Source organism: Eschrichtius robustus, chromosome 8 (assembly GCF_028021215.1).
Source record: "Eschrichtius robustus isolate mEscRob2 chromosome 8, mEscRob2.pri, whole genome shotgun sequence".
Taxonomy (NCBI): domain Eukaryota; kingdom Metazoa; phylum Chordata; class Mammalia; order Artiodactyla; family Eschrichtiidae; genus Eschrichtius; species Eschrichtius robustus.
The window spans coordinates 10,450,626-10,477,991 of NC_090831.1; the positions used below are offsets into that span (position 1 = coordinate 10,450,626).

The following is a 27,366-nucleotide window of genomic DNA, read 5'->3' on the forward strand; positions in this document are numbered from 1 at the left end:
TTCTCTGTATAGAAGCAAAGCACAGAATGAAAGGAATCAGTATTAATAGTGTTGATTTCTCATCTCTTTTCCTCTTCTCCCCTCTACCCCAGTTTTCAGCCCTATCAATGAGAAGGTTTTCTAGTACCAAAAAGGTTTTTAATTAATTGTTAACCTCAGAATGCCGTGGGAGAACAAGCACTTCTGTTTGGTTGCTCTATGTTAAGTAGCTTGTGGACGTATCTAAAGCACTTGGAATTTTTTTTTTTTTTTTTTTTGCTTCATTGTTGTTTTATTTTCTTCTTTTATTTAGTCACCAACTGTCTGCCTGACTGAAGATTTACAAAATAACTGCTTTAATCCAAACATTTTGAAAGCTTAAAATATTTATATGTACAAAAGCACGTGAAACATAGGAAAGTCAGTTTAAAGCTAACAGGCCCTTACACATCTTCTTTCCACACAACTTAACCACATAGTAGAGAATCTTACCTGTAGGTTTTATTAGTCTTGCAAGGGGACAAAGATCTTCCTTCCCTCTGAGCACCAGAGCCTACAAAACCCAGAAATCTGTCACCTTTGCTTTGAAAAGGCCAGTTCAACCCCCTCAGTATTCCTAGGCTTAAATGCAGTTGTAATAAAGGACATTTATGAGCTCCTTTACTGTATTCTTAATATTCATTGGAGGGGAGCCTCTCAGAAAAGATTAAGCTTAAATGTGCCAGTATAGAGTACAAGGCCTTTCATCGTTTTGGAAGTTATTTCTGTCCTGTAATTTCTTTCTTTAAAAAATATGCTCTTTGAATAGACCATGAAGTGAAAAAGTAGGTCTTTCCCTGAGAGCTTTTATTGATAAATATTATGATCTATACAGTCTTTCTTGTGCTGCTTTATTCTTTAACCATTACGTACCGTTCTGTTGTGTACATGTCACTTTATATAGTGCCTCATACCTGGCTGTTCTATAACAGCTTTTACTTACTTTCAGTGTTTGCTGGATTTTTTTCTTGCTATGGCCAAGCCACAGAAAACCGGGGCCTGAGTGGACCTTCTGTTCTGAAGTAAAAGCAAGTAACAGTTTTTGTGTACAATTTGTATGAAGAGGCTTTCCTAACCCAACTGACAGGAAATAGTATTATGTAGTGAAAAGATCCTTGATTTCTGTTTGAAAGTCACCATCTTGGGTATTTTTTCCAGTTAAGCGTATTTCCATGTACTTCTTAATGCCTTTATGGTTGATTGTGAACAGGCCGGAACCCGGTGCTTGCAGTAGACATTGTCCTTTCTTTTCTTGAAGCAATGCTGTATACGTGCAGCCCACTACTTCCTGTGTGTCCAGTAATCACTGTGATTCAGCCATGGACTCACCGTTTGAGCACGTGTTCCCAGCACACCCCATAAGAGTCAGCCCAGCAGTGACTGGAGAAAGGGCTTCACTAGAATTGTAAGAATTATAGATTTGTGAAGACTGCAGAAGAGCCATCACAGCCAACAAATGGCAGTAGGGCTCCCACGCGCCTCTACTAAGCTGCTGTATGGTCTCTGCTCACAAGCGGCTCACGTAATACTGGACTAGGAGAGTTCCAAGCAGCGGTGCTAAAACGAGGCGGGAGAGAGACCGATCAGGAGGAATCCAGGAGGCCAGTCAGCTCACTCCTCCTCTTGGGGGACTGCTGACCTCATGGGCTTTGAGATCTAAGACTGCCGACGTGATGGAGCCTGCCGTGCAAACAGAAAAAACATGAAAACGGGCCTCAGCCGGGGAGGTGTGAGCTATGCTCCAGAAAGAAGATCTGCCATTTGGCCAGTGTATAGGTTAGCTGAAGATACGGTAAAAGCAGGCCCTGGACGGGTGAGGTGGCCAGAGCGTGAATGCCAGCATTAGCATTCTGCATTGAGCTTGTAGCCATCAGGTTCTGGAGTAAGTATATGATTCTACTGTTAATGAAGGTTTAAGAGACTGTGCTGAATTATACTGACAAGACCTGTACGACTTTAAAATAAATCACTGATTTTACTGTCATTTATCCCATTTTTCTAGATTTGGCTTCCCCTTCCTTCCAACTGGTCCCCACTCACCAATCCAGGGATTTAGTAATACCTGATGAGACAAGGTTCTGCTACTCCCCAGTTTTGGTAAAGTTGCATTCAGCAAAGATGAAGCTAAGCTAAATGACACCCACGTGAAGCAGCCAGCACTTCACCGATGGTGGCCTCTGCCCCCTGGCACAGCGGGAAGGCCAGGGCGACGCTCCGTCGGCAGCGGCTCCACAGGGCTTTCTGAAGGCTGCTCGACTCTGCTGTTTCCAGCCTGTCGTATGAAAAGTATGAAGAAATACTTACCCGTCGCTGGTCTTACAGGCGAGGCAGCGTTTATACTGCTTGTTGGGAGGCTTGGGCAAAAGACGCTTTATCCACAGGAGGCCCCGTGAAGGGGCTGAGGGGGGAGGTCAAGGAGGAGGTGAGGGGGTGATGATGGGAAGAGCCTCGCCTCCTTGGCAACCTATCCGCCCTCCAGGCTTGTCTTTCCGCTGACTTCAGCAGTTGCTCAGTCGAAAGTGCTGTCAGGAATGTGTACAGAAAAACTGACATTTTACGATCCAGGGTTCAAAAGTGGGAGTTGAAAATATTAGAAACATGCCTCAGTATCATAGATCACATGCGGTATACTAGATGCCTTTCATTATTAAATAATGAGCATTCAAGGCAGAATTATTATACTTATCTTTTAATTTGTGTGTCAATAATTACCTTGCGTCTTAATAAGGTAATTTCTTACTTCCAAATTATTTTTATGAAGTAAGAAACTATAGGCCAGTCCGTCTCAGGAATGTTGCAAAATTCTAAATAAAATATTAGCAAACTGAATCCAGTGACATACAGTAAGTGGTATATTGTATTTGTCACAAAATATTTTGGTGCCTCTCTTGCACTGCCTCCCTTCTCTATGGGGAGATTATACTTCCCTGCCTGTTGAACTTAGGCTGCGTGATTTGTTCCGGCCAGTGAATTGTGAGTGGAAATGACATGCAACTTCTGAGTAAGAAGTTTTAAGTGCCAGCCCTTGGTTTGCCACGTCTTGTTTGCTCTCTTTCCTGAGATCGGAAATGTTCCAGATGGCAGCTATTCCAAGGACCTGGGTTCTGGAATGAAGATGACGTGTAGCAGAGCTACAGCTGAGCCACAGTGTGACAGGGTAGCATGAGCGAGAAATAAACCCTTCTAAGCCCTGAAGATTGGGGGCCATTTTCACTCCAGCTTAACCAGACTGTACAGTGACTAAGAGAGGTTTATTCCAGGAATGCAAGGGTGGTTCCGTATTAGGAGAGCCACTAGTATAGTTCATCACATTAGTAAAGCTAAGGAGGAAAATTAATTATATGCTAATTTTAATAGATACAAAAAGGCATTTGACAAAAATTAAGTATTCACATTAAAAATAAATGAGAATTAACAGATAAGGGATATGTGTGTGTGTATATATATATTATATTCTCAAAGCCAACATCTTATTTAGTTGGGAAACTAGTAGAGGTTTCTACAAGATAAGGATGCACTCTATTGACTGTTATTTATTGTAACATTATATTGTATCCAACACAATTAGAAAAAACAAAACAAAAACAAAACCCCAAAAAACAAGAGGCCTAAATATTAGAAGAGTAAGGCAATTAATTACTGTTTACATAGATTTTATATCTGCAAGCTGCAACGCAATCCATGGATCAATACCGAGTATTTAGTAAAGTAGAGGATGTAAGATTAATTATAGAAACAATATTCTTCACGTAAACAAAGAATAACCAGTTAGAAGAAGTAATGGAGAGCAGACAATACTTAAAATAGCAAAAAGCAAACCCAAACAAAAACTACTTAGGAAAAAAGTGAGCGAGAAATCTGCAAAACTTGTATGAGAGGTGTTAAAACACACTACTGAAAGGTACGAATGTAGAACTGGACAAAGGGAAAGACACACTATGTTCTTGGATGGCAGGATTCTTCATCATAAAGATGTCAGTTCTCCCTGAGTTAAATTTAATGTGATACCAGGGATTTTTTAAAAGTTAGACAAGCTAATTAATTATAAATTCCTTTGGAAGAAGAAATAAGCAAAGATAGCTAGGAAATCCCTGCAAAGGAGTAAGGGGGGGGGGGCTAGTCTTACAGACATTAACACATATTTGTAAATAAAATAATGAAGTGCTGGCACATGAAGAGACAATGCAATGAAAATATAGACATGCATATGGAAATCTGGTTATGGTAAAGCAGCATCTAAATCAGGGAGGGAGAGGAAGACATTTGAAAAGTGATGTTGGAACAACCTGATAGCCATATGCAAAAAGATGAAATGGGATCCATTGCTCACCATACATTCACAATTGGATCAAAAGATCTAAATGTAAGAATGAAACCATCTAAGCACTAGCAGAAAAATATGGGTGAATTCTTTTATAACCCGGAAGTGGAGAAACTCACCTAACCATGATTCGTTATAGAATAAGGAAAATTGACTGTATAAAAACAAATTTCTGCATGTCTAAAAATACCAAAAGCAAAGCAAAAAGCAAATGATAAATGGGAAAATATTTACAATATAAATCACAAAGCTTAATATCCCTAATTTCTAAAGAGTGAAAGTTGAGAAAACAGTAACCCAATAGAAAAATGGGCAAAAGATATTATGTACCCACAGAAAAGAAATGCAAGTGACTCACACTTAAAAAAAAAAAAAAAAAAGGGTCAACCTCACTCTTATAAATTCAAACTACAGGAAGATACCATTTTTCTTCTAGCAAATTGGCAATAATCCCTAAATTTGAGAACCTATTTTCTCAAAAGGCTATGGGGAAATAAGCATTTTTAAATTGCTGGTGTAAAGACAAAATGAAACAACACCTGTGGAAGGGAATTTGACAATATCTAGAAAAATGTCACATACACTTACCATTCTATGCAGCAATCCCACATCTAAGATTTTATCCCAAAGTACCCTGGCAAAAAATACAAAATGCCATTTATGTAAGATTATTTAATGTAACACTATTTGTAACAGCAAACAACTAAACAACCCAGATACAACCCAGGTATCCATCTACAGAGAATGGGTTGAATAAACGTTGACTTCCATACAGTTGAGGAGACTGTACTTGTGAGAAGGAATGTTATATACGCTTGTGTATATGTATGCATACGTTAGCTTCTACTTTCAAAAAGAAACAACAGAAGAATAACTAAAATCAGTACAAGTAGTTACCTTTGGGGAAGTAAACCAATGGCCAGGGGATGTAAGGAGGAAACAGGGATGGAAGCTGTACTTTCCTGAATGTACCTTGTTTTACACTTCTGACTTTGAAATCATGCTGTTTTGTTTTTACATAATTTAAAAATAAAATCACAAAGAAAAAAAATCTTTAAAATACTTCTTAAAATATTGAAACAAATGAACCATATAGAGAAGAAATATTTCAAGTGACTTTCAAACAGTTCTGACTCAACATCCTTGGTGGGATATATCCTCATGGCAAAAAGGAACCTGAAGAAATCTTAAACTACGTTCAGTGGTCTAGTGTTAGTGCCCACACACGCACGCACACACACACTCACTGGAGACTTCCTCCTTTCTGTACTTGTCACTCCTTCTCCAACAACAGAGAGAGAAAACCTGGCTCTCATAATCCGAGGTGTATTTACTAACTTGCTTAAATCTAAAATACACAGAAGGGAGTTCTCCTACTGTCAACTTTAAAAAGCAAAAACCCCCAGGAGGAACAAGATGGAGTAGACACACGTTTCCCTACTCTTCCCACTAAGCACAGCTAAAACCCTAGACATTTATCAAATAAACACACTGAAAAATGAAAAGAAGGCAGATTGGCTAAGGACCTTGGGACCCAAGTGATAACAGCAGTGAGTTCCCTGGGCTTGCTTTTGCCTCACATGTCCCAGACTAGGTGCTGGTGAAACCAGCAGCCTAGAAACACCAATGGCTGCAACAACAAAAGCCAAGAAAAGCCTGCTTTCTCAAGCTAAAGAACTTTAACACAGTAATCGCCCTATTCTAGCCAGATACCATGGAAAAAAACATGGCCCCAACCCTACCCTAGCCTGTCAACAAAGGCCAGGTGGAGAGCTGAGACTTGCTCCCCTTACTCAGCTAGAATGAGGCCTTCCCCGCCCGCCCCTCTGGCCCCCGTCCTCTGCCGGGGGTGGTGGTGGAGAAGGCCCAGGGGAGCTACACCCTCCTTTCCTGCCCACTGATACTCCCCCCCCCCCCCCCCCCGTGGCATCAGTGGAGCCCCTATTCTTCAGTGGGAAGCTGTAAGGAGGTACCCCTCCCCCTGCCTGGGTGTCAAAAGAGGCCAAGTGGTGAGCCTGGACCTTCACCCCCAACTGGCAGCAGTGAGGAGGCAGTGTACATAACCCCACTTCACCCACAGATATGGTGGTATCAGAAAAGGCCTGCTTTTAAAACAAGCTTTAGACAAGATCCAGAGTCCCGTGACGTAAAGCCAGATGTCCGGTATACAATAGAAAACCACGCTTTTATACCAAGAACCAGGAAAATCTCAAATTGAAAAGAAGGAAAGAATCAGGAACTCAAAGATAAAATAGAAATTACTCAATCTGAGCAGAGAAAACAGACCGACAATAATACCTGTGGTTCTATAACAAAAAAAATCTAGCATTCATGTCATTGGAGTCCCAGGAGAAGAGAAAGGTGGGGCTGAAAAAAGCATTTGAAAGAATTAACGTCTGAAAAGTTTCCAAATTTGGCAAAAGACATAAACCTATATATTTAAGAAGCCGAGTGGAACCCAAACAGCGTAAACCTAAAGAAATCTATGATAAGACAAACTTCTGAAAACTAAAGGCAAAGAAAAAAGCTTGAAAGCAGCAAGACAGAAATACCACCTTACCTATAGGGGAAAGATAATTCAGATGATAGCTCTCTCCTCATAAACCATGGAGGCCAGAAAAATGGCACAAAATTTTTCAAGTTCTAAAAGAACTGTCAACTCTGAATTCTGCATCTGATAAAATTATTCTTCAGGAATGAAGGAAATATAAAGACCTTCCAGATGATGGAAAACAAAAAGAATTTGCTTGAATAGACCTCCCTTAAAAGAATGACAAAAGGAAGTTCTTGAAACAGAAAATGTTTAGAAAAAAAAAGTCTTGGAACATCAGGAAGGAAGAACAATGGAAAAAGCAGAAACATGGGTAAATATGATAGACTTTCCTTCTCCTCTTGAGTTATCTCAGGAATTGTTTGGTGGTGGAAACAAAACGTATAACATCGTCTGATGTACTATTTACCTGAACTGGTAAAATGTTGGCATCAACCCATCTTTGTTGCTATGAAATAGTTCTGTATCTAAATTGTGGTTACAGGAAACTACATGTGATAGAATGGCATAGAACTATACACATGCACTGCTCAGATGTCAGTCTCCTGGTTTTAGCACTGTACTACAACCACGTAAGATGTGTCTGTACTACTATCTTTCCAACTCCTTGTAAGTCTAAAAACTTTGTATTTTGAAATAATTGTAAAGGTGTAGGACAAGGACGCTGAATATGCTGCTTTGAAAGGGGCAAAGATGAGGTGATGATCCTTTCCTTCCCTCCTGAATAATCTCCAGCTCTCTGAGGATTAAACATCTCTCTTCCTAAATATCTTGATTTTTTTTTTTCCTCCTAGGTACATTTCTCTCACAAGTTATTAGAAAACTGGTCACTTTACAATAATGGAGATAACCAAGAGATACTAATTTTCATGAAAACCGATCAGTGTATTGAAACTAAGAGAACATTTTTATGTAAAAATGTTGTTATACTATTGCTGATGACATATTTAGTAAAAATAGTTTAGTTATAGTAGATAAAATTCACTTGTTTTAATAAAAACTGTAAGAACGAATCCAAAGCCCTAAGATTATTCTGCCACGTAAAATGAACTGCTCCCCAAAGGACTGTGTCAGTATTGGTTTGAAATAGGAAATATCTCCTATTTAAAATATGTTTAGATTACAATAGCCTGGGGTGGGGGGGTTGGCAAACTTATTCTGTAAAGGGCCAGAGAGTAACAATTTTAGGCTGATTAGGCCATAAGATCTCTGTTGCAACTACTCAACCCTGCAGGTTTTCCCATGAAAGCAGCTGTAGACAAACGCCAAGTGAACAGGCTGTGTTCCAAGAAAGCTTCATTTACCAAACAGGCCACAAGGGTATAATGTGCTGACCTCTGTACCAGCCTAATCTCAGGTTACCTATCCTCCAGTCATGAACAAAAATTCATCCACAATCAAGCTACACAAAAATAATTTTAAAAAATGATTGTTTATGGACATTAATATGTAGCCAAAGGTAGACTCCACTGAGGTAAAAGCCCTGGAAAGCTCAACGATTCTATCCTCTGTTTTGCCGGCAGCTGTTAAGATCCTGGGCAAACCACATATTCCCTCTGAGATTCTATTACCTCCTCTCTACTTTGAGAGAATTAGAGGAGGGTATGTTATTCCTTCCCAATTTTGTTACCATGAATTTCAATTCAGCAGACTTACTTCCACTCTTACCAACAAAACTTTAGGCCAAGACTTTAAATGAAGAGTTTCAAAAGTACACTCATTTTTATTTGAATAATTTATAACATAGGTCTGATTAAGCACAATGAGCTAAAACTGACCACTGGAGGATTAGGAGTATCAAAAACCAAAACTGAAAAGAGTATCCAAAACAATAGCATCAAATAACAAAATACACAGGGATAAAGTTCACAAAGGATGTACAAGGCCTCTACACTGAAAAATATAACACAATGCTGAGAAAAATTAAAATGAAATGAACGGGAATACACACTATGTTCATAGACTGGAAGAATCGTTACAAAGTCAAATTGATCGATAGATTCGATGAATCTCAAAATCCCACAAGGCTTTTTTAGGGGGTGATTTTGGTAGAAGTTGACAAACCAACGCTAAAATTTCTTCAGAAATGCCAAGGACCTAGAATAAACAACAATCTCAAAAATGAAGGCATTGGAAGTCCTACTGTACTTGACATCAAGACAAAAAATTCTGACAAAAAGATAAGCAAATAAATTAATGAAACAGAAGAGTGTGCAGAAGTAGATCCACAGACATACGGTCAGATGATTTTAGGCAAGGACAGCAAAACAATTCAATGGGGAAAGGAAAATCGGTCTGACAAATGGTGCTGGAACAACTACATACTCATACAGAAAACAAGGACACTTGACCCCTACCTAACACCAAAGGGGACAAAGGTGTAAAGTGGATCGTGGGCCTGAACATAAAAGTTAAAACTATAAAGCTTAAAAAAAATCTTCATGACTTTGGGGTAGGTAAGGACTTCTTAAAGAGGGTATAGAAAGTATTAACCATAAAACAAAAATTGATGAATTGGACTTCATCGAAATTACAGCTACCTTCTCGTCAAAAGACACTTGAGAAAACAGACAACCCACAGTCATTAAAAAATATTTGTAACATGTAAATCCTATAAAGGACTTGTATCCGGAATATATAAAAGATTATCACAACTCACTATCCAATTAATAAAAAGGGAAAAAAAGGACACAAAAATGGTTCAACAAACACATGAAATAGTGTTTGTTCCTCATTAGTCATCAGGGAATAGCAAATTAAACCACCTTGTGATACCACCACATACCCATGAGAGTGGCTAAAATAAAAAAGATGGCCAACACTAAATGTGAAGCAATGAGAACTCTCATATATTGCTGGCAGGAATGCTAAACAGTACAATCACTTTAGAAACGGTTGGGCATTTTCTTAAAAAGTGACATATCCATCTATCCCGTGGCCTAGAAATTCTACTCCTATTTAAGAGAAATGAAAACGTGTCCACAAAAAATCCCTGGACAAGAATATCTGAACTTCCCTGGTGGCACAGTGGTTGAGAATCCGCCTGTCACTGCAGGGGACACGGGTTCAAGCCCTGGTCCAGGAAGATCCCACATGCCGCGGAGCAACTAAGCCCGTGTACCACAACTACTGAGCCTGCGCTCTGGAGCCAATGAACCACAACTACCGAGCCTGCGCTCTGGAGCCAATGAGCCACAACTACTGAGCCTGCGCACCACAACTACTGAAGCCCGCGTGCTCTAGGGCCCGCATGCCGCAACTACTGAGCCCGTGCTCCGCAACAAGAGAAGCCACTGCAACGAGAAGCCCACGCACTGCAACAAAGAGTAGTCCCCACTCACCGCAACTAGAGAAAAGCCTGCATGCAGCAATGAACACCCAATGCAGCCAAAAAAAAAAAAAAACCAAACAAAAACAACAGAAAAAAGAATATCTATAGCAGCTTTACTCATAAGAGACAAAACCTGCAACAGCCCTGGGGTCCATGAACAGACATATGGTTTTACATAAACTGGTGTGTTCAAACAGCACCACATGGCAACAACAAGGAACACACTGCTGATACAAGCACCAATATGTATGAGTCTCAAAATCGTGCTGAGTGAAAGCCACAGCAGGGTGGACATGCCACGTAATTCCCTCTATATGAATATGTGCATTTGTCAGGCTCGAGAGAGGCTGGTACGGATTTAGAGCTATACATTTCGTTACTTGTGAATTATATCCCCTACGACAATAAAACAATAGTTGGCAATTAAGGCGCTTGAGGTTAACGTTTTTAATCCAGCTCTTTTAACTCTGTAACAAATTGAAGGCCCTAAGTGCTAAATGATCTTGAACAATACTATCTTATTTTTATCAGTCTAATTCAGATTTCTCCAAGCGTGAGCTTAAAATGTATTTAGGATTTGTTTCTTGGTACCTTGAGATGATCCACGTCGGCGTCAGGGAGCGACGTCACTCAGGCCTCCGTGGACGGGGCCGCACAGCATTCGCCTCGTGTCCAACAGTCTCTAAGCGACCTCTTCTCTCCTACACTTTCTTCCAAGCTGAGGTCTGTTGGAAAAGTTTAAGATACACTGCAATTAGCATCTGACCTGCCTCTGTAACTACGAGAGAAAGCCATATTCTCCTACTTTTCATGTGAAAACAACAAAATGAAACATTAAAACACAATTTCCCAGTTGACGAAAACCACTTACGTTTTGCATATTTCATAAACAACTTCTCATCAAGCTAAAATATTATAATGTTGAATTTTATAAGTAAAACTGGAGTTCTAAATTGCATGGATATGAATAGTTTAGTCCATTGTAAACAAGTGAAAAGAAAAATCAACAGAGCTAGTTGGTTAGTAATTAACAGAAAGATTTGGTCCAACACTGTGAAGACTCTTCATGCTCTATTTATATGACAGGCACCAAAAAATGTCAATATATCCCTTTACCAGTGCAAGTGCTTCCAAAAAAGTAGTGTACAATTCTAAATTCAAGGCACCAAGAGCAGCTAAGGACAGCTGCACACTGCAAATGGCAAACTGGCCAGGTAAAAGAAAACACGTCTTTTTTCTTTTCTTTTACAAATACAGCAATTATATTAAATGTATTATGAATACAGTATAAAAAATGGCTTGGAAAAAGTCTGTTGTCCACATGATTATGATTTTAAAACTGAATAAATCCATCAAGTATAAAAATGTGTCATTCAAATAGTGGATATTGTTTTTCTCACCTCCCTCCTATTTTTGTCAGAGGTATTTATAAAAATTTGCCTAAAATTGTATTTTACCTCTTTTCAAGACTTACCTGAGGCTTTAGCATTGTGGCCATGGGTTTTCATTGACAACTGCCATTGTAGCAGAATTTCCTCTTTCTCTTTATAGAGCTTGTTTAGAAATGCTCGTTTCCAAGAAACTGTATAAATCAATATGCCAATTTAGTGAGAAAACAGTGCAAACCGAGGGTTCGAACTGCCTAATCAATTTCACCTGATGGTGTCGGAACAATACAGGGCCTGCGACACTTGCAAGGCAGGGCTGGGAGCTCGTGCAGACCACGCATGGGGAAGTCCAGCCCAGTACCCTACACACACTTGAAAACAGATGGTAGGGGCTCCCATGGTCCTGAGGCTGACATCTGAGCAACCAGGCTGGGAAGAAAGCGCCACGTGACACCCTGGCGGACTGCAAAGGGATGGGTCCAAGTAGCTCACGGTACAGAGCACACGTTGTGTGCACACAGCACACAGGTCACAGACAAGTTGTATTCACCCGATACAAGCACCTAATACAAGATAAATAAGGACGCTCAGACTGTTCTGTGTAAGAAGAATATTTAGTTGCTTTAAATTATACAGCATACGCTTTTACATTTCCACTTTTTTAAATAGGCATTTGTTCACTGTGGGCCCAGATACAGCTGAAGTGTTCAATCCTAAGTAAATTAAACGCTACTGAGTATATTCTTATAAATCTTACAAGTCTTACGGTACCTCCCTAATGACAAAGTCTCCAATGTCAAATCGTTTATGAACAAAGTAAAGGTTTATAAATATTCTGGCATTTTACCGCTTTTCCTAGTATTGCTTGGGGGCTAATATGAAATTCAACAGAAGCAGAGGCTCGATGGCCAGCATGAATGTGCTTTATATTTCTTCCCCAATTCCTGGGGATTTTATTAACAAAAACAACATAATAGCGTCTTCTCACTGACCGAAGCACCACTGTGTTGATCAGATCACACAAGAGACCAAAGTCAGGTGACAAGCGTGTGAGGAGGCAGGGGTGGAGCCTGTGAAAGAGGGTAGACAAGGAAGGTGTGATGAGGGACACGCGGAGCTGACACTGGTTTAACATTACAGGGTGACTTAACCTTGACCTTGAAAACCAGAACAATTTCAGAGGTGAAAAATCACCACCACTCTTACTAGTGATGTTGAAGAAAAAAAAAAAAATTAGCCAGGGTTTTTCACTGATAGGGCTGCAAAGCATTAGGAAAAAAACAGATAACAGAAGCCAAAACAAGTCAACATAAAGCAGTAATAAAATATAAAAATAAAACATTATTAAACTAGTGGATGTTATTCTAGGTCTCAGAAATTTGCAAAATACCTATTTAAATTAAAATCTTAGTCCCCTCCAAAAATCCAAAGTGAAAAAGTATCAATTTTAGTAAAGATATCAACATACATATATGCAGATATAGATATACATATGAATAATGCAAAACAAATTTACAAAGATGTTAATTTTGGCACTTTTACTTGGATTTTTAAGGAAAGTGACTACAGATATTTTTGCATACAAATTCTCATTCTGGAGAAACAGGATGCAGAAATAAAAGGTTCAAGCATCTCCCTTCTTAAAAAGAACTTTGAAAAGGATAACTTTACCCGTTAAACCTCCTGGTTGGCAACTTTATAAATCTGGCTTGATTTCTCTAACTCCACAAGTTTGACAAAGTTATTTTAGTTTCTACCAGTGACACCTGGTCATCCACTTTCAGCACATGTACCATTTGGCCAGAAGTCCATAAATAATGTTTCCAATGTAGAAATCTTAAAGTTCTAAAGGGAAATACTGCTCAGTAGATAAAATCTCCCGGAATGTCTTGCAGCAAAGGTTCCTCAAATTTAAATCGTTTGGAAATGGCCTTTTGCTCCATTTTCTCTTTTTCAGACTGTCTGCATTGTCCTAAAGTATATGAAGTAACTACAATCAACTCCTCTGTGACGACGGATTCCTCGGTTTCCGGCTTCTGAGTATCTGAATTACTTTCAGGCACAGAATCGCCTTCCTGGAGGGCCTGTGCCTCTTCTAATGCCCCTTTCACCTTGAGAGAAGGTTCCTGAACACTGCTCTCCATTAGCCATGGATGTTTCAGACATTCCTCAGCAGTGGCACGATCTCTGGATAAAGATACACATTTTACAATTAGGACGAAGTAGTTTAAAGCCTCAACTATAACTTAGAGCATAAGGTATTATATTTTGGGACGTATGAACCACAAAGATCTTATTGTGGTTCCTGAATAAAACAAAGTTTTAGCATTTGCATGCAAATGCCGTTCCCCACAATATAGAAAAATAGTATTTTAAGTTATCTCTGAAAAGCCCCTTTGAAAGACCAAGAACAGATGGCAAATATCTTGTTATACTGAGGTGCGGTTCACATTTTCTAAAAAACATTTTCATTTTTGCCACTTTTTCTTTCAACAGATGTAAGAAGCCAAAGGTTTCATCTAGTTTTATGTCTACACTTTCAATGTCTTCATTTTGGGGTTTCAGTTGTTAATCTGCTTTTGTTCAGATTGCTCAAAAATTGATAGAGATCAATATTAACGAATACTTACTCAGGTTTCTTAACTAAAAGTGTCTTGATGAAGTCAACAGCTGACTCAGACACAACATCAAATTCTTCCTCAGAATAACTCAAATTCATCTGTGAGATGTTGAGGAACGTTTCTTGTTTATTATCGCCTAAGAAAGGCGATACTCCCGTCAGCATGACATATGCCAACACTCCAATGCTCCTAAATCAGAATGAAAATGTAAGAAAAATTAGTATCATATTCATTTCTTGAAACTAATTTGATCAATTCATCATAAATAATTCTCACCACATATCCGTTGCCATGCTGATGGGGTCATAACTAAGAATTTCAGGAGCTAGTATCAGAAACAGAAGAAAACATTCAGTTTTGTGAAAAAAAAAATTGCCAAATTTGCTCTTAGAGAGAAAAATTTAAAGATCAAACTAAGACATTGTCAAGGTTTGGGCTAAGATGAAATAAATTCACGTGATAAGTCAAATCAATATGCATTACTGTAAAGTCTAACTAAATGTTTATAATTAACTTGCTTTTTGCACCTCTATCCTCCAATGCTGGGTCCTAGTATTTTTTTTTTTTTTTTTTAATATTTGAATACATAACTACTGCCATATAAACTGGCAACTTTTATACTTTCCTCTTCCCACACCCTCTATCTAATCAAGCGTCAAGTTCCCGCTTTTAAATCGTGCCCTCCCCCGCCCCAGTCTACAGCACGTGCCCCCTGACCCCCACTTGGTCCCGCCCTCTGATCTACTCTCTATGCTGTGGCTGCAGTGAGCTTTTAAAATGCCCACCCGTTAACACCAAGTCAGTCAACAAGGTTAGAAACAACCTGGGCATCCTTGGATGACATGCATCACACACACAGACAACAAAGACAACCTACAGGGTTGAGAAAAAGTTTGCTTTGATAATATCTAACTAGACTGCTGCCAGCCAGAGAAGTAACAGAAAGACAGTCCCAAGTGTGCAAGGACATAGGGGAAATTCAGGAAAATCCTCCCTGAAGACTACTCACTGGTATGATGCAGTCAACCAAAAAACGATTTTTTTCAAAAGTATAGAAATAGGAAGACTAGGCTATGAAAAGACAGGCAATAAGTACTGAATCCATTTAAAAACAGATCAAAGCCTAAAAAATGGTGGTAATTACAATAAAAAAGGGAATGAAAATGTTCTAGGGAAAACCAAAACACTCAAAAGTTGCACATGCCTTCGGAGTGGGAGATAAGCCTGCCCCAGAACATGAGGGGAGGAGGTGTAGGGGATACTGGTTTCCCCCACTTCTATCTGAAGCTGTTGAGCTGAGAAGCAGAGGCTACGAATGTTATTTAAAAGTTGTAAAAGAGGGAGTGCCCCGGCGGTCCAGTGGTTAGGACTCCAGGCTTGCACTGCAGGGGGCACAGGTTCCATCCCTGGTTGGGGATCTAAGATCCCACAGGCGATGCAGCATGACCAAAAAAAGAAAACAGAAAAAGAAAGTTTTAAAAGATACTACCAGGAAATTTAAAATCAAATGCAGAGTATCCAAATCACTGGAGGGGAAAAAGTACAACAGAGCCGAGAGAGCAGTAGATGGTGGGAGGAGCGGGGAAGGAAATAACATTAGCTTACTTTTCTGAGTGTTTATTACGTGCTGAGCGCTGACGTGAGAGTGTGATGGAGCAGATCCAGTGAGGTAGGACTTTCACAGCCTCGTTTCGTGGACAGAGGACCGTGAGGTATAGAGAGGTCTGGGGACCGAGGTCCCACAGCTGGCCAGTGCGGAGGGGCACACACCCAGGCAGCCCTTTCTGCGTATGAAAGGCTGGGGCGGGGCTGGGGGCACGGGGCCCCCTTTAAAAGGCAGGCCAGGCGAAGAGACAGGAGCGCCGCCTGTTTTTCTGTATTATATCCTTCTGAGTTATTTGTAGTTTTTTGGGGTTGGGCTTGTACTGCTTTTATCATAAAGAACACAGCTTTGTTTTTTGGAGGGAAAAAAGCTCTTGGTAGAAAATATAGAATTTACCAAAGAGCAGAAAGCATTGGAGGGAAACAAAACAAAACAAACAACCCCCCAGAAACTCATTCAGGGCAGTAATTCCTATCGGCATCTCGGCCCACAGCCCTTCAGCCGGCAGTCTCCCGTGCTTCTTCCAGTTTACAAGGCCTCCCGTTCATCACTGGTGCTTCCCCTGAAGCAGCAGCTTGTTAAGCCACATTCCTAACACTAACTCAGCGGTCATGAGACGTACCAGTCGGCGTACTGGAAATTGTGTTCTAGTCCACAAAAAACACACAATATTTGAAGGGTGTTTTTCTGCCTGCGATATCTTTTATTACCTAATTAATAAAGGATCTGCTGTTTCAAACTGTAGGACTTTAGAAAGTATTTTAAAACTTCAAATTATTTTTTGTACTGTCATTGCCATACAGCTTTGTTTTCCTCAACCCGACCTGTCCCCCGGGACTTTCTGTGTCCCCCTGGAATCCTTTTTTTCTTCCTACATAAATTCCCACCATCCTGGGCTCCTTCAAGGACTACTCTTCTCATTTCACCTTCTTCTTGCCACGCCCCCAAGGCCTTCTAGAAGGAGACTGCCTGTCCGCCCACTTCACGCCTCTGCCCTCAGGCAAATCTTCTTCTTCCCCCCAGGCCCGGGCCACAGCCTTCTCCACTCCTGGCCACAATGATGCTGTCACCTACGGACACAAAAGCCATCCTCCTCCTCCCAGGGCTGCCATCACCCCGGGCAACTTCCACACTGATGTGCAGGACCCTACGGCCTGGCACCCATGCTTCTCGACCTCCTGGTCTAAAGAAGCTGACCTTCCAGAGCTACATCCAAGGCCTTGTAATCACAAAGAGCCCTTTCTACTCTGACATTTTAAATGATAAAACTGTAATCCCTGGTCACACCTTTAAATTATTTTACTGCTTTGCTCTTCTACAGAAATCTTTTTTTTTAACCTCAGCCAACCACTAATTCTTTTATGCTCCATTTTCCTTCCAGTCTATCCAAAAGGTCATAGTTTACCACTTTTTCTACCAAACCGAGAAGCCATGGTTCATCACTTCAGCTGCTCTCTCCTTTTTCTTTCTGCCAGAAGCTCTCAGCCCTGCGTCAACCCAGCAGAATGCCCTGTTTCCCATATCTATGCAATCACAGGGCTTGCAATGACTTTCACAGCGTTTATTCTACCAACTTGAAGTTCTTAAAAGGTCCTTACTTGTTAAATATCCTTCCACCCTCAGACAACCTGACATCCTCTCCTATTCCTTTTAGAAGCAATCCCTTCAACTTCTCTTAGCCCTCCAGGAAAGGGACCACCAATTTGGTACCTTACTCTTTAAAGCTTTCCATTTTTTTAACTTAATACAAAGGAAGGGGTCTCTGGTGGTAGAGTTTCAACACAGTGGACGGCAGGTCCCACCACTCATCACGCCACATGGAAGCTCCCCAGTGAAGGTGACGCCCGACCCCAAACACAGAGCACACCCCACTCTCGCGAACACTTACCCACATATTCAGGAGTGCCCATGATCTCCCGGAGCTCTTCGCTGTTCTTCATGACTCTTGAAAGACCAAAATCAACTATCTTAATGTCGCCCAGTGGAGAGTCACTTGTCAGCAGAATATTCTGGGGCTACAAAATGACACCCCCCGAGTTAATAAAGCGTGATTGCACATGAGGAGCATAATGAGTGGGGAGCCCATAAAACATACAGATGTCGCCTGTGGAGCTGAGAGCGGGAGATTCAGCAGCAGACAGTCGTTCGTTAGACAGCTGTTTCTACAGCATACTTCCTATGCGTAAGGCAGCGGGCCTCATACCATCTCTTCCCTTATACCGGCTCTTCCTCGGCACGCAACTATGCATCTATTCCCATCTTAAAAACCAAACCAAACCACTTAATAAAAAGAATCCTCCCCCCATGACCCTGCATCTCTTTCTAGCCAACACTCACTCCCTCAAAGCTCAACTTCTTGAAAGCGAGGTCATCTCAATCCAGCTGAATCGGGATTTGCCCCCTGTACTCAATCCGCTCTAAGGTCACAATATCTTTAATAATCGAAGGCCCACTAAGTCCAGCAGGGGTCCTGCAGGCACTGACAGCGGGACAATTTGGAACTACTGGTCGTCCTTATATTCCCTCTTGGATCTCTTCCTCCCTCTATAGCTCCCTCTCCATTTTTTTCACGATTGTTTTCTTTGCTCTGTTTTTAAACAGTGGTGTTGCCCAAGATCTCTCGCTGGCTGGCCCTCTTCTCCCGACACTCCGCATTCTACTTCTCAGCAATTTCATCTGCTATCAAAGCTTTAGCCGCCACTTACATGTTGATCACTTCTACCCTAAGCCCTCTCTGGACTCACAGCGCCAATTAAAATCGGATCTTTTTGCCTGGCAAGGCCTTCAATGCAGTACACACCTCGGGCACCAAACCCACTGCTCTCTTCTGTATTCCCAGCCTCAGTGCTCAAGTCAGACACTGGGGAATCATCCTAAAGTTCTCTGTACCCTTCATTTTCCATCACTTTCACATCCAGTGAAGTCACCAGTCATGTGAATTCTATTTCCTAGATCTCAATATTCCCATTGCACGAAATCTGGGATTTCGTGACCCTCCTGTCTCTAGTTTCCCCACCTTCAACCCATCCTCCACGTACGACAACCTTCCCATACTGTAAGTCTGATCGTGACCCTCTCCCTGCGGTCGTCTGGCTGTTCTTCGCCAACAGACACACTCTGGTGGGGCCGGGGCGGGTTGGATGCACGTGGTGGTGGTAAGCTCCACCCAGAGGACCAGTGAGCTTCGCACTCCTGGAGTCATTCCTGCTCAGCTGAAAATAACTAGGACGTCTTTGCGTAAAAAGTCAAACTGATACATTACGGACTAGAATGTAAAATTCATCCGCATTTTTAAAATAAAATATGAGGTTTGAAAGAGGCTTATGTGCGCTTCAGAATGGGTCGGCGCTCACTGTCTTTGGCCGTTAAGAGTACTTGCAAAGGTGAACTGAGGAGCGCGGGCACCAATAACGTATACGTACCTCACCAGAGCGCCCAGCATGTTCCACGCTCCGGCCCCTGCCTCCCTCTCTAGATGCCGCTCCTGTCACCGTTCTGCGGGGAGCCTGTGCTCCAAGCCAGTCGGGCTGCAGTCCCTCAACAAGACACACGGTGCACACCTCAGGCCTCCGCTCGGGAAGGGCCTCCCCGGCTGCCCGGCAAACTTACCCTCTCCTTTTCTCTTGGCTTCCAGAACAGAACACGGTCCCGGCCCTCCTGCTAACCCCCGGGCTGCTGCCGCTGGTCCGTCTCCTGCCACCGCCCGCTAACTGCTGGGCGCCCTCCGTCTCCTGCCACCGCCCGCTAACTGCTGGGCGCCTGGGGCCTGATCCGGAGGCTACTCCCCTCCTCGCTCCACTCCCACCCGCACCTCCACCTGCCCCTCCGGACTCACAGCCTTTCTCTCTGGCTCAGCTCCCTTCAACCAACTCTTTACCTAACCTCTCCCTTTTGATGTCTCAGAGGCGCCTCCCATTCAACGTGCCCAAGTGGGACTCCTGTTTTCCTCCCAAAGCAGACTCTCCTGACGCCCCCGCGGGCATCCCGGTGGGGGCCCCTTGCGGCCAGCAGGACGCAACGCCGAGCAGCACCTCCGTCTCTCCTCTCTCCCCCCCGCCTTCGCCATTGAGCTAACGCGTCACCACGTCCTAGTGACGTTAAGTCCTAGATGTAGGCATTTCTAGACCTTGTCTGCCCCTCTCCCCACAGAACACTACCTTGAGCTACCACCACTTTCTCCTCCGTCGCAGCAGAACGCTGCCCGAACTGCAGCCAGGAGGGTCTTTCGTCCTCTGTAAATCTGCTCGGTGGCCGCCCTGCCTTTAAACCCTTCAGTAGCTTTCCTCTGCTCCTACGATAACCTCCCAGCTGCTCACTGGGGCCCACAAGCCCCGGGCAGGGCGAGCTCGTGCCGGCTGTCCAGACTTGTCACACACCCGCTCCCCGGGCTCAGGGCAAGTCGGTCTCCCCGCCGGACACTGCCAGCCACTCACACCTGTCACGCTCTCCCTCTCAACAGCATCTCTGTCGTCGCACCCCCGCCACCTGGGACGCTCTGCTCTGCTCTGCCTACGGTCAACTTGGCGAGAAGACCTAGCACGGCAGGGAAGCAGCAACGTGAAGGGCTGCCCTACGACAGAGGATGCTGAGATACAGGGGGGCCCTCTCTTTGAAACGGGTCTTACTGTCGAGCCAGCCATCCATTATGAAAATGCGTGTAGGTTTATCTCAGTCTGGATTCAGAAACAGAGGGGAAGAGGCTACAGCTCTGTGGGAACAGGAGCCACAGTCCTGGCCACGGTGATGTCACCGGGCTCAGGGCCCGGCACCCGGCAGGCCCGCACTGATACTCGCCCAGTAAATGAAAAGAGGAAAGGTGACTAACTACAAAGAAACCCTTAAAGGGTCTCTATTTTGTGTCAGGACAGGTGGTACCATAACTATGAGTAATGCCAAGCCCCTACTGTCCTGAGTTCGTACTCAGAACAGAAGACAGATGGGCCTGTCGGGCTCAACTAGCTCAGGTGCTGCAGTTGACAAAGCACTCAGGCAAGAGATGAACAAGACGGAATGATTCTGCCTTGGAGGGTTCCAGAGGAGGTAGGGGAGCAGCCCTGACGGGGAAAAAGGATTTCACCACTTATTCCGGAAAGTTTTACTGACTGCCTAGTGAGCTGTGACCTGAGGAAATGGCAGAAAACAAGTCCTCCGTTCCTTTGGAGACTTATATTCCAATAGGGTCAAATAAGTACAAATAAATAATACAACCTCAGGTTGTTTTAAGCTCTACAGAGAACTCAGAGTGGGGGAAGGAGCGAGAGAGTGCCCGTCGGGTATGTGTGTGTGCGGATGCTATTTCCAGGGCAGTCAGGGAAGGCTTCCCGGAGGCGGCATATTTGAGGGCAGACCAATGTTAGGAAGGAGCCAGTCATGGCAGAGCCTCTCGGGGTTGGGGGTGGCAGAGGGAAGAACTGCGAGCTGAAGACAAGCACAGAGGTGAGGGGCAGGTGTGAGGCTGGAAGGAAATGGGGGTGGGGGACAGGACTCGCAGGGCTTTGTGGGCCATTCGGGAGTGCCTGGCAGAAGGCAGAGCAAGGGGAGGGATGGAGGACATTCCAGGGAAAGACAAGACCGCAGGCCAAAGTACACAGGGGAGCCAGCACACAGCACGATGTGCAAGGGACTGTCAAATACAACCACGCGGCTGCGAACAGCCTTCTGAAAAATGTGCCTTTAGCCTGTTTTTAAAGTCTCTAGCGGGAGAGAGACAGAGTGAGGAAGACATGATGAAGCATGGAATGAAAGGAAAGAAATTTTACACGTAACAGAGGCAAAATCCACAGGCCATCGTGACTGATGACGTGTAGGAGCAGGAAGAGGGATGTCTCGTCCTTCGCTGACGGATACACTGGGTCCGCAGAGAGGATCATCTCTTCAGTTTTCTCAGGACCAGCCGGGACAGTTGGAGATTCAGCCTGGAGAGACAGCAAGGCCGAGGACATGGCTTTGGGGGCCCACGGCACACAGGAAAGACTGAAAGCACGGAAGTCAACGAGAGGAAGGGTGTACGGCGAGAAGAGAAGTGGGCCGAGAGGAAGGATGGCTGGTAACTACGTTTCGGGGTAAACACCAAGAGTCAGGAAAGAGAGGAGAAACGCTGGTCTGAGAGCGAGAACCCAGGTGTGACACTAGAGCAGGAAAGTCAGGGAGAACAGCGCCGTCAGACGGGACCAGGGGAAGAATGAGGGCCACAAAAGAGCTCAGAGAAAGTAATTTTTAGTAAAGTGGTGGGAGAAAAAACTAGCTTACACTAGGCTGAAAAACAAACGGAAAGGCTAAGAGATCTAGTACAGGTGGTTTTGGCTCAAATATCTTCTGATACCCTTGAAGCCAGTGCTGTCCTACAGAAAGGTAATTTAAAATGTCCTAGTAGCCATATTACAAAAAGTAAAATGGAACGGGTGAAATTAAATGTATTTATTTAACTCAATATATCTAAAAGGTTATACCCTCAACATGTAATTAATAGGGAAAATTATTGAGATAGTTTACTGTTTTTCATACTAAGTCTTTGAGCTCTGGTGTGGATTTCACACTCTGAGCACCGCCTAGTTCAGATGAGCCGCGTTCCAAGTGCTCTAAAGCACCACGTGGCCAGTGGCACTGGGTTGACGGTGCAGCGTTAAACTCCTTAAGAGAAAAAAAAGATGCAATGACACCCCAAGAAACAGTCAGGGAATTCTTAGTGTCTCTTACCCACTGTCCTAATTTACTACCACTATGCAATTATGGAATGATAGTTTGTTTTGAAAACAAATTCATCAGAATAACTAAGACTTTTCTGCCTACAGTGAAACAACCACACTGTGGCTCAGTATCATCTCTAATTTTGTATAAAAACCTGTTTTGTCTTTTTCTTTTAAATCACAGACAGTTTTGGTTACAGTAAAAACTTAAAACTGAATGAAAAACCAAAACAACAAATTGCTGTCACTGTAGAAGTTTCCATTGCAGACGCGTGCTCAACGGTTATAAATACCCAAACCAGATAAAGCACCCCCCATCCGAGATTGGGAAGCTCAACTGATCAATGTTAGAATCAATTTCTCTTTTCAATGACAAAGTAACTATAGAGGTTCTGGTAACATAAACTTCCTTATAAAGCCAACATTTTCTTTTTTACTTAGCTTCTAGCTATTTCTTCAGGAAAAAATCCTATGTAACATCATGATTATGAGACCCCAGACTTCTCAAGGCAATTTTAGTTGTATTACATTAATGATATACTACAGTACAATCAAACATCATTGTTCAGGCAAATTAGATGAGAGGAGTCTGGCTCCAAAAAGACATTCATCACTGCACATGTTTTGCCTTTCCCAGTACATCAAAAACGCCAAGAGAAATACTGCTAATCACCAGATCTTCTTAAGGTTCATTTGTGATTAACAAGACATGCTCATTCTGGGAATGTTTTTAAATACCATTTGTTCCCTTAAAGTAGATTAAACATCTTTCCCTTACATTTTGTTTACTCTTTACATTCCATGGGAAATGCTTTCTTTAGTTATTATGCAAAAGCTAGTTGGTTTGGTGGTAATGTAGTAAATTCGGTAGTAGTGTGACCAAATTATTAAAATGTTGCCTTAGTATCTGAAATCAAGGCTTGGTCACAGCATCCATAATCTGCCGAAGTGAGAGACATTAAACCTTGAAAGAGAGATTGCTAGAAAAAACACACGTCTCATAAAATCGCAGCTTTTTGGAACTTCACAGTTAACGTTTATTATGTCCTCTCATCCAACTGTGCCCTGGTTTGACCACAGGTACGTTTTTAAAGTAGACCTTACTCCTCTAAATAAAATATAAGACTATAATCTCCATCAGTTTCTGAAAATATCCATCAGTTTCTGAAAATATGTGCTAAAAACAAAGATAAGTACCTTTAAATTTACAGCTTAGTTAGACCTCCTTTCTATGGAATCCAGTTCATGACAGAGGCTGCAGCTCACAATACTTAATTCTATTTAAGATGCATGCATCCCAAGTGGTAAGAGAGAAAATAACAAGGTCCACAGAGAGGTAATGAGAGTGGAATAAACGGGAAACATACAAACTGTTCCCAAATAGACAACTGGGAGTAGAGGAGTCCTCCTAAAATCTTATTTCTCAGCTTCGTGGGGGAATCCTTTTATTTATCTGGGTATCTTCACTTCTGTACATAATCTATTTACCATTTACTGAGCAATCACCATTGAATGAGATCATTGTAGACTTGAGGCTAATCTGCTCAATAAGGCTTAAGGTACCATGGACAGCATTTTAAGGAACATTTTATCAGCCCACGAAAATTCAAGTAAATAGACTTTTTATGCACTAAAACCCAGGTCAGAGTATAGAAATAGGTTAATAATCCTGTCTAAATAAATTTGGGAAACTGTTTAGAAATGTTACATGTTACCCCTCTTTCAAGTAAAACATTGATGCTTAAACTATCAGTGATCAATTTAATCTCAGATGGGAAAGTTCCAGCTTCTAATTCCTAGTCTGCTCCTCTACTTCCCATTATACATATCACAGGGTGGACGGGTTTAATGACTGAATACCTAGTACAGAACTGTTGGAAGATCTGACCAGTACAAGACCATCTAAACACAAACAGCCTTGGATTTTAAGACTGGATTTTTTTATGCCCTTTTTGGTCAGTCCTCCCCTTGACTGATGTAAAAGCAGGCCATTACACCCATGACTAGCTCACCAAATTACTGAGATGGTATTGAGACTTGAGCTTGTCCTGACTCTGGCAGAGTTGCTGTTACTGAGACTTGTCAGTCCTGCCATGATTTACGTGCAAAGGAATGGGCTCACCCTTAATCACACACACTTCAGTGTCTTCAATTTTCATAGATGCATAAACACCCCAACATCTGCATCTGCTACTCCTCAAAGAACTTCCCACGTTCAGTTGAAGATACAGGCCTGCCTCGTTTTATTGCACTTTGTTTTACTGCATTTCACAGCTATTTTGTTTTTTAAGAATTGAAGGTTTGAGGCAACCCTGCGTCGAGCAAGCCTTGGCGCCGTTTTTCAAACAGCATTTGCTCACTTTGTGTCTCTGTGTCACATTCTGGTAATCCTCGCAGTATTTCAGACTTTTTCATTATATTTGTCGTGCTGATCTGTGATCAGTGACCTTGGCACTGGGAAAGATCGTGTGACTCGCTTTATTGCGACATTCACCGTACTGTGGTGTCTGGAAGCAAACCCGCCACATCTCCGAGGCCTGCCTGCATCTGGCTGAGAGTCTTCAGCGAATCAGTCTTTTGGCAAACTGACCGTTTGGGGTCTGACCGGACTGAGTAGTGTATTTCCCGTTCTGTCAATTACCACTTTTCAAAGAGGCAACTATAATAGTTATTCTAACTAACTTCTGTCTCTGGGACGAGAATTGCCCATTTTCACCATAAGGGGGAATAAATGGTCTACTGACTCAAAGTTCCCATATATACTGGGGTTATCACTTTTCACAGAATTAAAACGTAAGAAAACACATTTAGCTCTATAGCTTCGTCTTTCAAGCTCTGAAAGAGACTGAGAGTCAGCATTATAGACAAGTCGTCACTGGGCAGATGGTTGTTAAAAGATGCAGGACAGCAGACTCTTTGTCCAGACTCACGGGGGACATGGAAGTCAACTTGGAAGTGACCTTTTGATAGAAATCATTCCCATCTGCACTGCTGCCTTTCCAACCCCATCCCCAACCTTTCCCCTCCAGAGCTCACTGAGAAGCAAGTCTGACAGCGTGTGTGCAGAGCGTGCGGGCGGAAGGCAGGCTGGGAGTCTTCCAGGCCACCTGTCCTCTAGCTCTTCTGGGCCCAGGAAACATGCAAAGTCCTGTTTCCAACATCAAAGGCCCATCATCAAAGCCTCTATTAAAGCTGGAAAGAATTCTACACCGAGTGCACTGGGGAGAAAGGGTACGATTTATACTGAGCGTATTAGGGAGAAAGGGATATAATTTCACTGTGTAAATACACAGTTGAACCTGGTATTCAAGAACTTAATATTCACCCTTGACTGCTTTCAAGTAACATCAAAGATGCATGACACACGGTGTTGGCAACCTGTCTGACTTGCTACCTAATTAGCTCCTTTTCTGAATAATGTCATAGGTGGAGCTGTCATAAATTGAAAGCTCATTTCCTATAGGTGCAATATTATTTAAATTGGGGTTCTGTTCCTGGAGGTCGTTTTTACATCATAAAACTAGCAAAACGTCATAGAAATAAATGTATGATTTTACAAAGTTATGTGTGTAAAACCAAACATGAGAGAAGGCTTGGCACAGACATGACTTTGGGGACGTCCTCCTCACGGCTGGTACTAACTGAGGCTTCTTAAAGCCTGAGTCCACTGAAGTCTGGACTGCAGAGACCATCTCTTCCTGGCAAGTGTTCCCGAGTGAAGCCTGGCGGCTGTGTCCCGCACCCAGGATCTCTGAATTTCTAATGCATACGATGCACTAAAGGGAAAAACCAAAGCCCCAGCTCCCTTGCGCATGCTCTGAGGGTCTCACCTAGGTGATCTCTAAGGCCACTGCGGCATCAGCCTCCTGGGACTGCTCGTGGGTGCACACACGTCCACACCTGCCTTCAAAAAATGGCACTATCACTCCCATACTCTACTGTGCTGTAACCGCCCACTTTAGACACTCTACTAAGAGATCAGTGTGCCGGAGAAAAAAAGAACTGTTAACAAAATGAAATATTGGCATCTTTCAGAAAAGAACAAGAAGGTTTCCAAATAATTTCCTTTCCCCTGTATTTTTCTGTAAGAACCTAGCATTTGAAGGAGGACCTATTACCTTTCCACCTAATTTCAAATGGAATTTGATCAAGTTTACTTACAGAGTCACTTCCAGGTTATACACTGCACACTCCTTGAGAGTCTTCCTTCGTGCAAAAGAGACTAAACACTGCCATGTATACAGCACGGTATGTGTACAGTATGGTACGTGTACAGTATGGTGTGTATAACGTGTCACAGAGTGTGCCATCCAGCAGCAGCTGTCTGAGTGGCACCTGCATCCGCAGGACTGGCATCACCTGGCCCTGCCCTGAATCTGAAACTTGCTGGGGCCCAGCAATTTGTTTTAACAAGCCTTTCAGGTGACCCTGACCTGGGTCAAAGCTGAAGAGCCACTGCCTAAAGCATCTCCTTTCTGCTGGAAGCACACGACAGCAGGGGTCAGGGTGGGTGGGCAGGTGAGTGAGACGAGGCCGCAGAAGTTCAGGAGACGAAAGTGGTTTTGGGTCTGGGGGTTCGGCCCTGTCAGGTTACCCTCCTTCCTCACGCCCTCTCCTCTGGCTGACAGGGCGGGTAAGGCGCCGGAGTCCCTGGGGTGTGTCCTGCGCTAGAGGACTGTCTCACTTCCACAAAGCCCCACCTGGACTCGACAGGGAAGCAACCATGGGAAAACCAGCAGGGGTCTTAGACGCTCTTCTCCTCAGCTGCCTGAAGGAATATGCTCTGAATCCCTGCGGTGGAAACTTACTGTTTGTCCCCTGAGCGCCCGTTCTCTAGTCTTGGAGAA

At 42.9% G+C, this 27,366-nt stretch overlaps 2 protein-coding genes across 11 annotated transcripts in view; one reads left to right on the plus strand and one right to left on the minus strand.

Annotated features, from left to right (window-relative positions):
* Window positions 1-5,657, plus strand: part of COA1 (cytochrome c oxidase assembly factor 1) — a 234,945-nt gene extending 229,288 nt beyond the window's left edge. For 7 of the 9 annotated variants that reach the window (XM_068550319.1, XM_068550312.1, XM_068550318.1 and 4 more), the window contains 2 exons: window positions 1,277-1,900; window positions 2,021-5,657. The gene's annotated coding sequence lies outside the window, so the exon portion shown is untranslated. Of the gene's footprint in view, window positions 1-967; window positions 1,982-2,020 lie in introns of those variants that run through there. The other 2 variants (XM_068550313.1, XM_068550314.1) reach the window with 2 other exon arrangements.
* Window positions 5,658-12,204: 6,547 nt separating this feature from the next.
* Window positions 12,205-27,366, minus strand: part of STK17A (serine/threonine kinase 17a) — a 37,701-nt gene continuing 22,539 nt past the window's right edge. The window contains exons 4-8 of one of the 2 annotated variants that reach the window (XM_068549879.1): window positions 21,593-21,748; window positions 17,722-17,848; window positions 14,507-14,555; window positions 14,240-14,419; window positions 12,205-13,796 (exon numbers count right to left, since the gene is read on the minus strand). In XM_068549879.1, the coding sequence (XP_068405980.1) occupies window positions 13,472-13,796; window positions 14,240-14,419; window positions 14,507-14,555; window positions 17,722-17,848; window positions 21,593-21,748 (837 nt within the window). In that variant the 3' untranslated portion in view covers window positions 12,205-13,471. The remainder of the gene's footprint in view (window positions 13,797-14,239; window positions 14,420-14,506; window positions 14,556-17,721; window positions 17,849-21,592; window positions 21,749-27,366) is intronic. The other variant, XM_068549880.1, reaches the window with a different exon arrangement.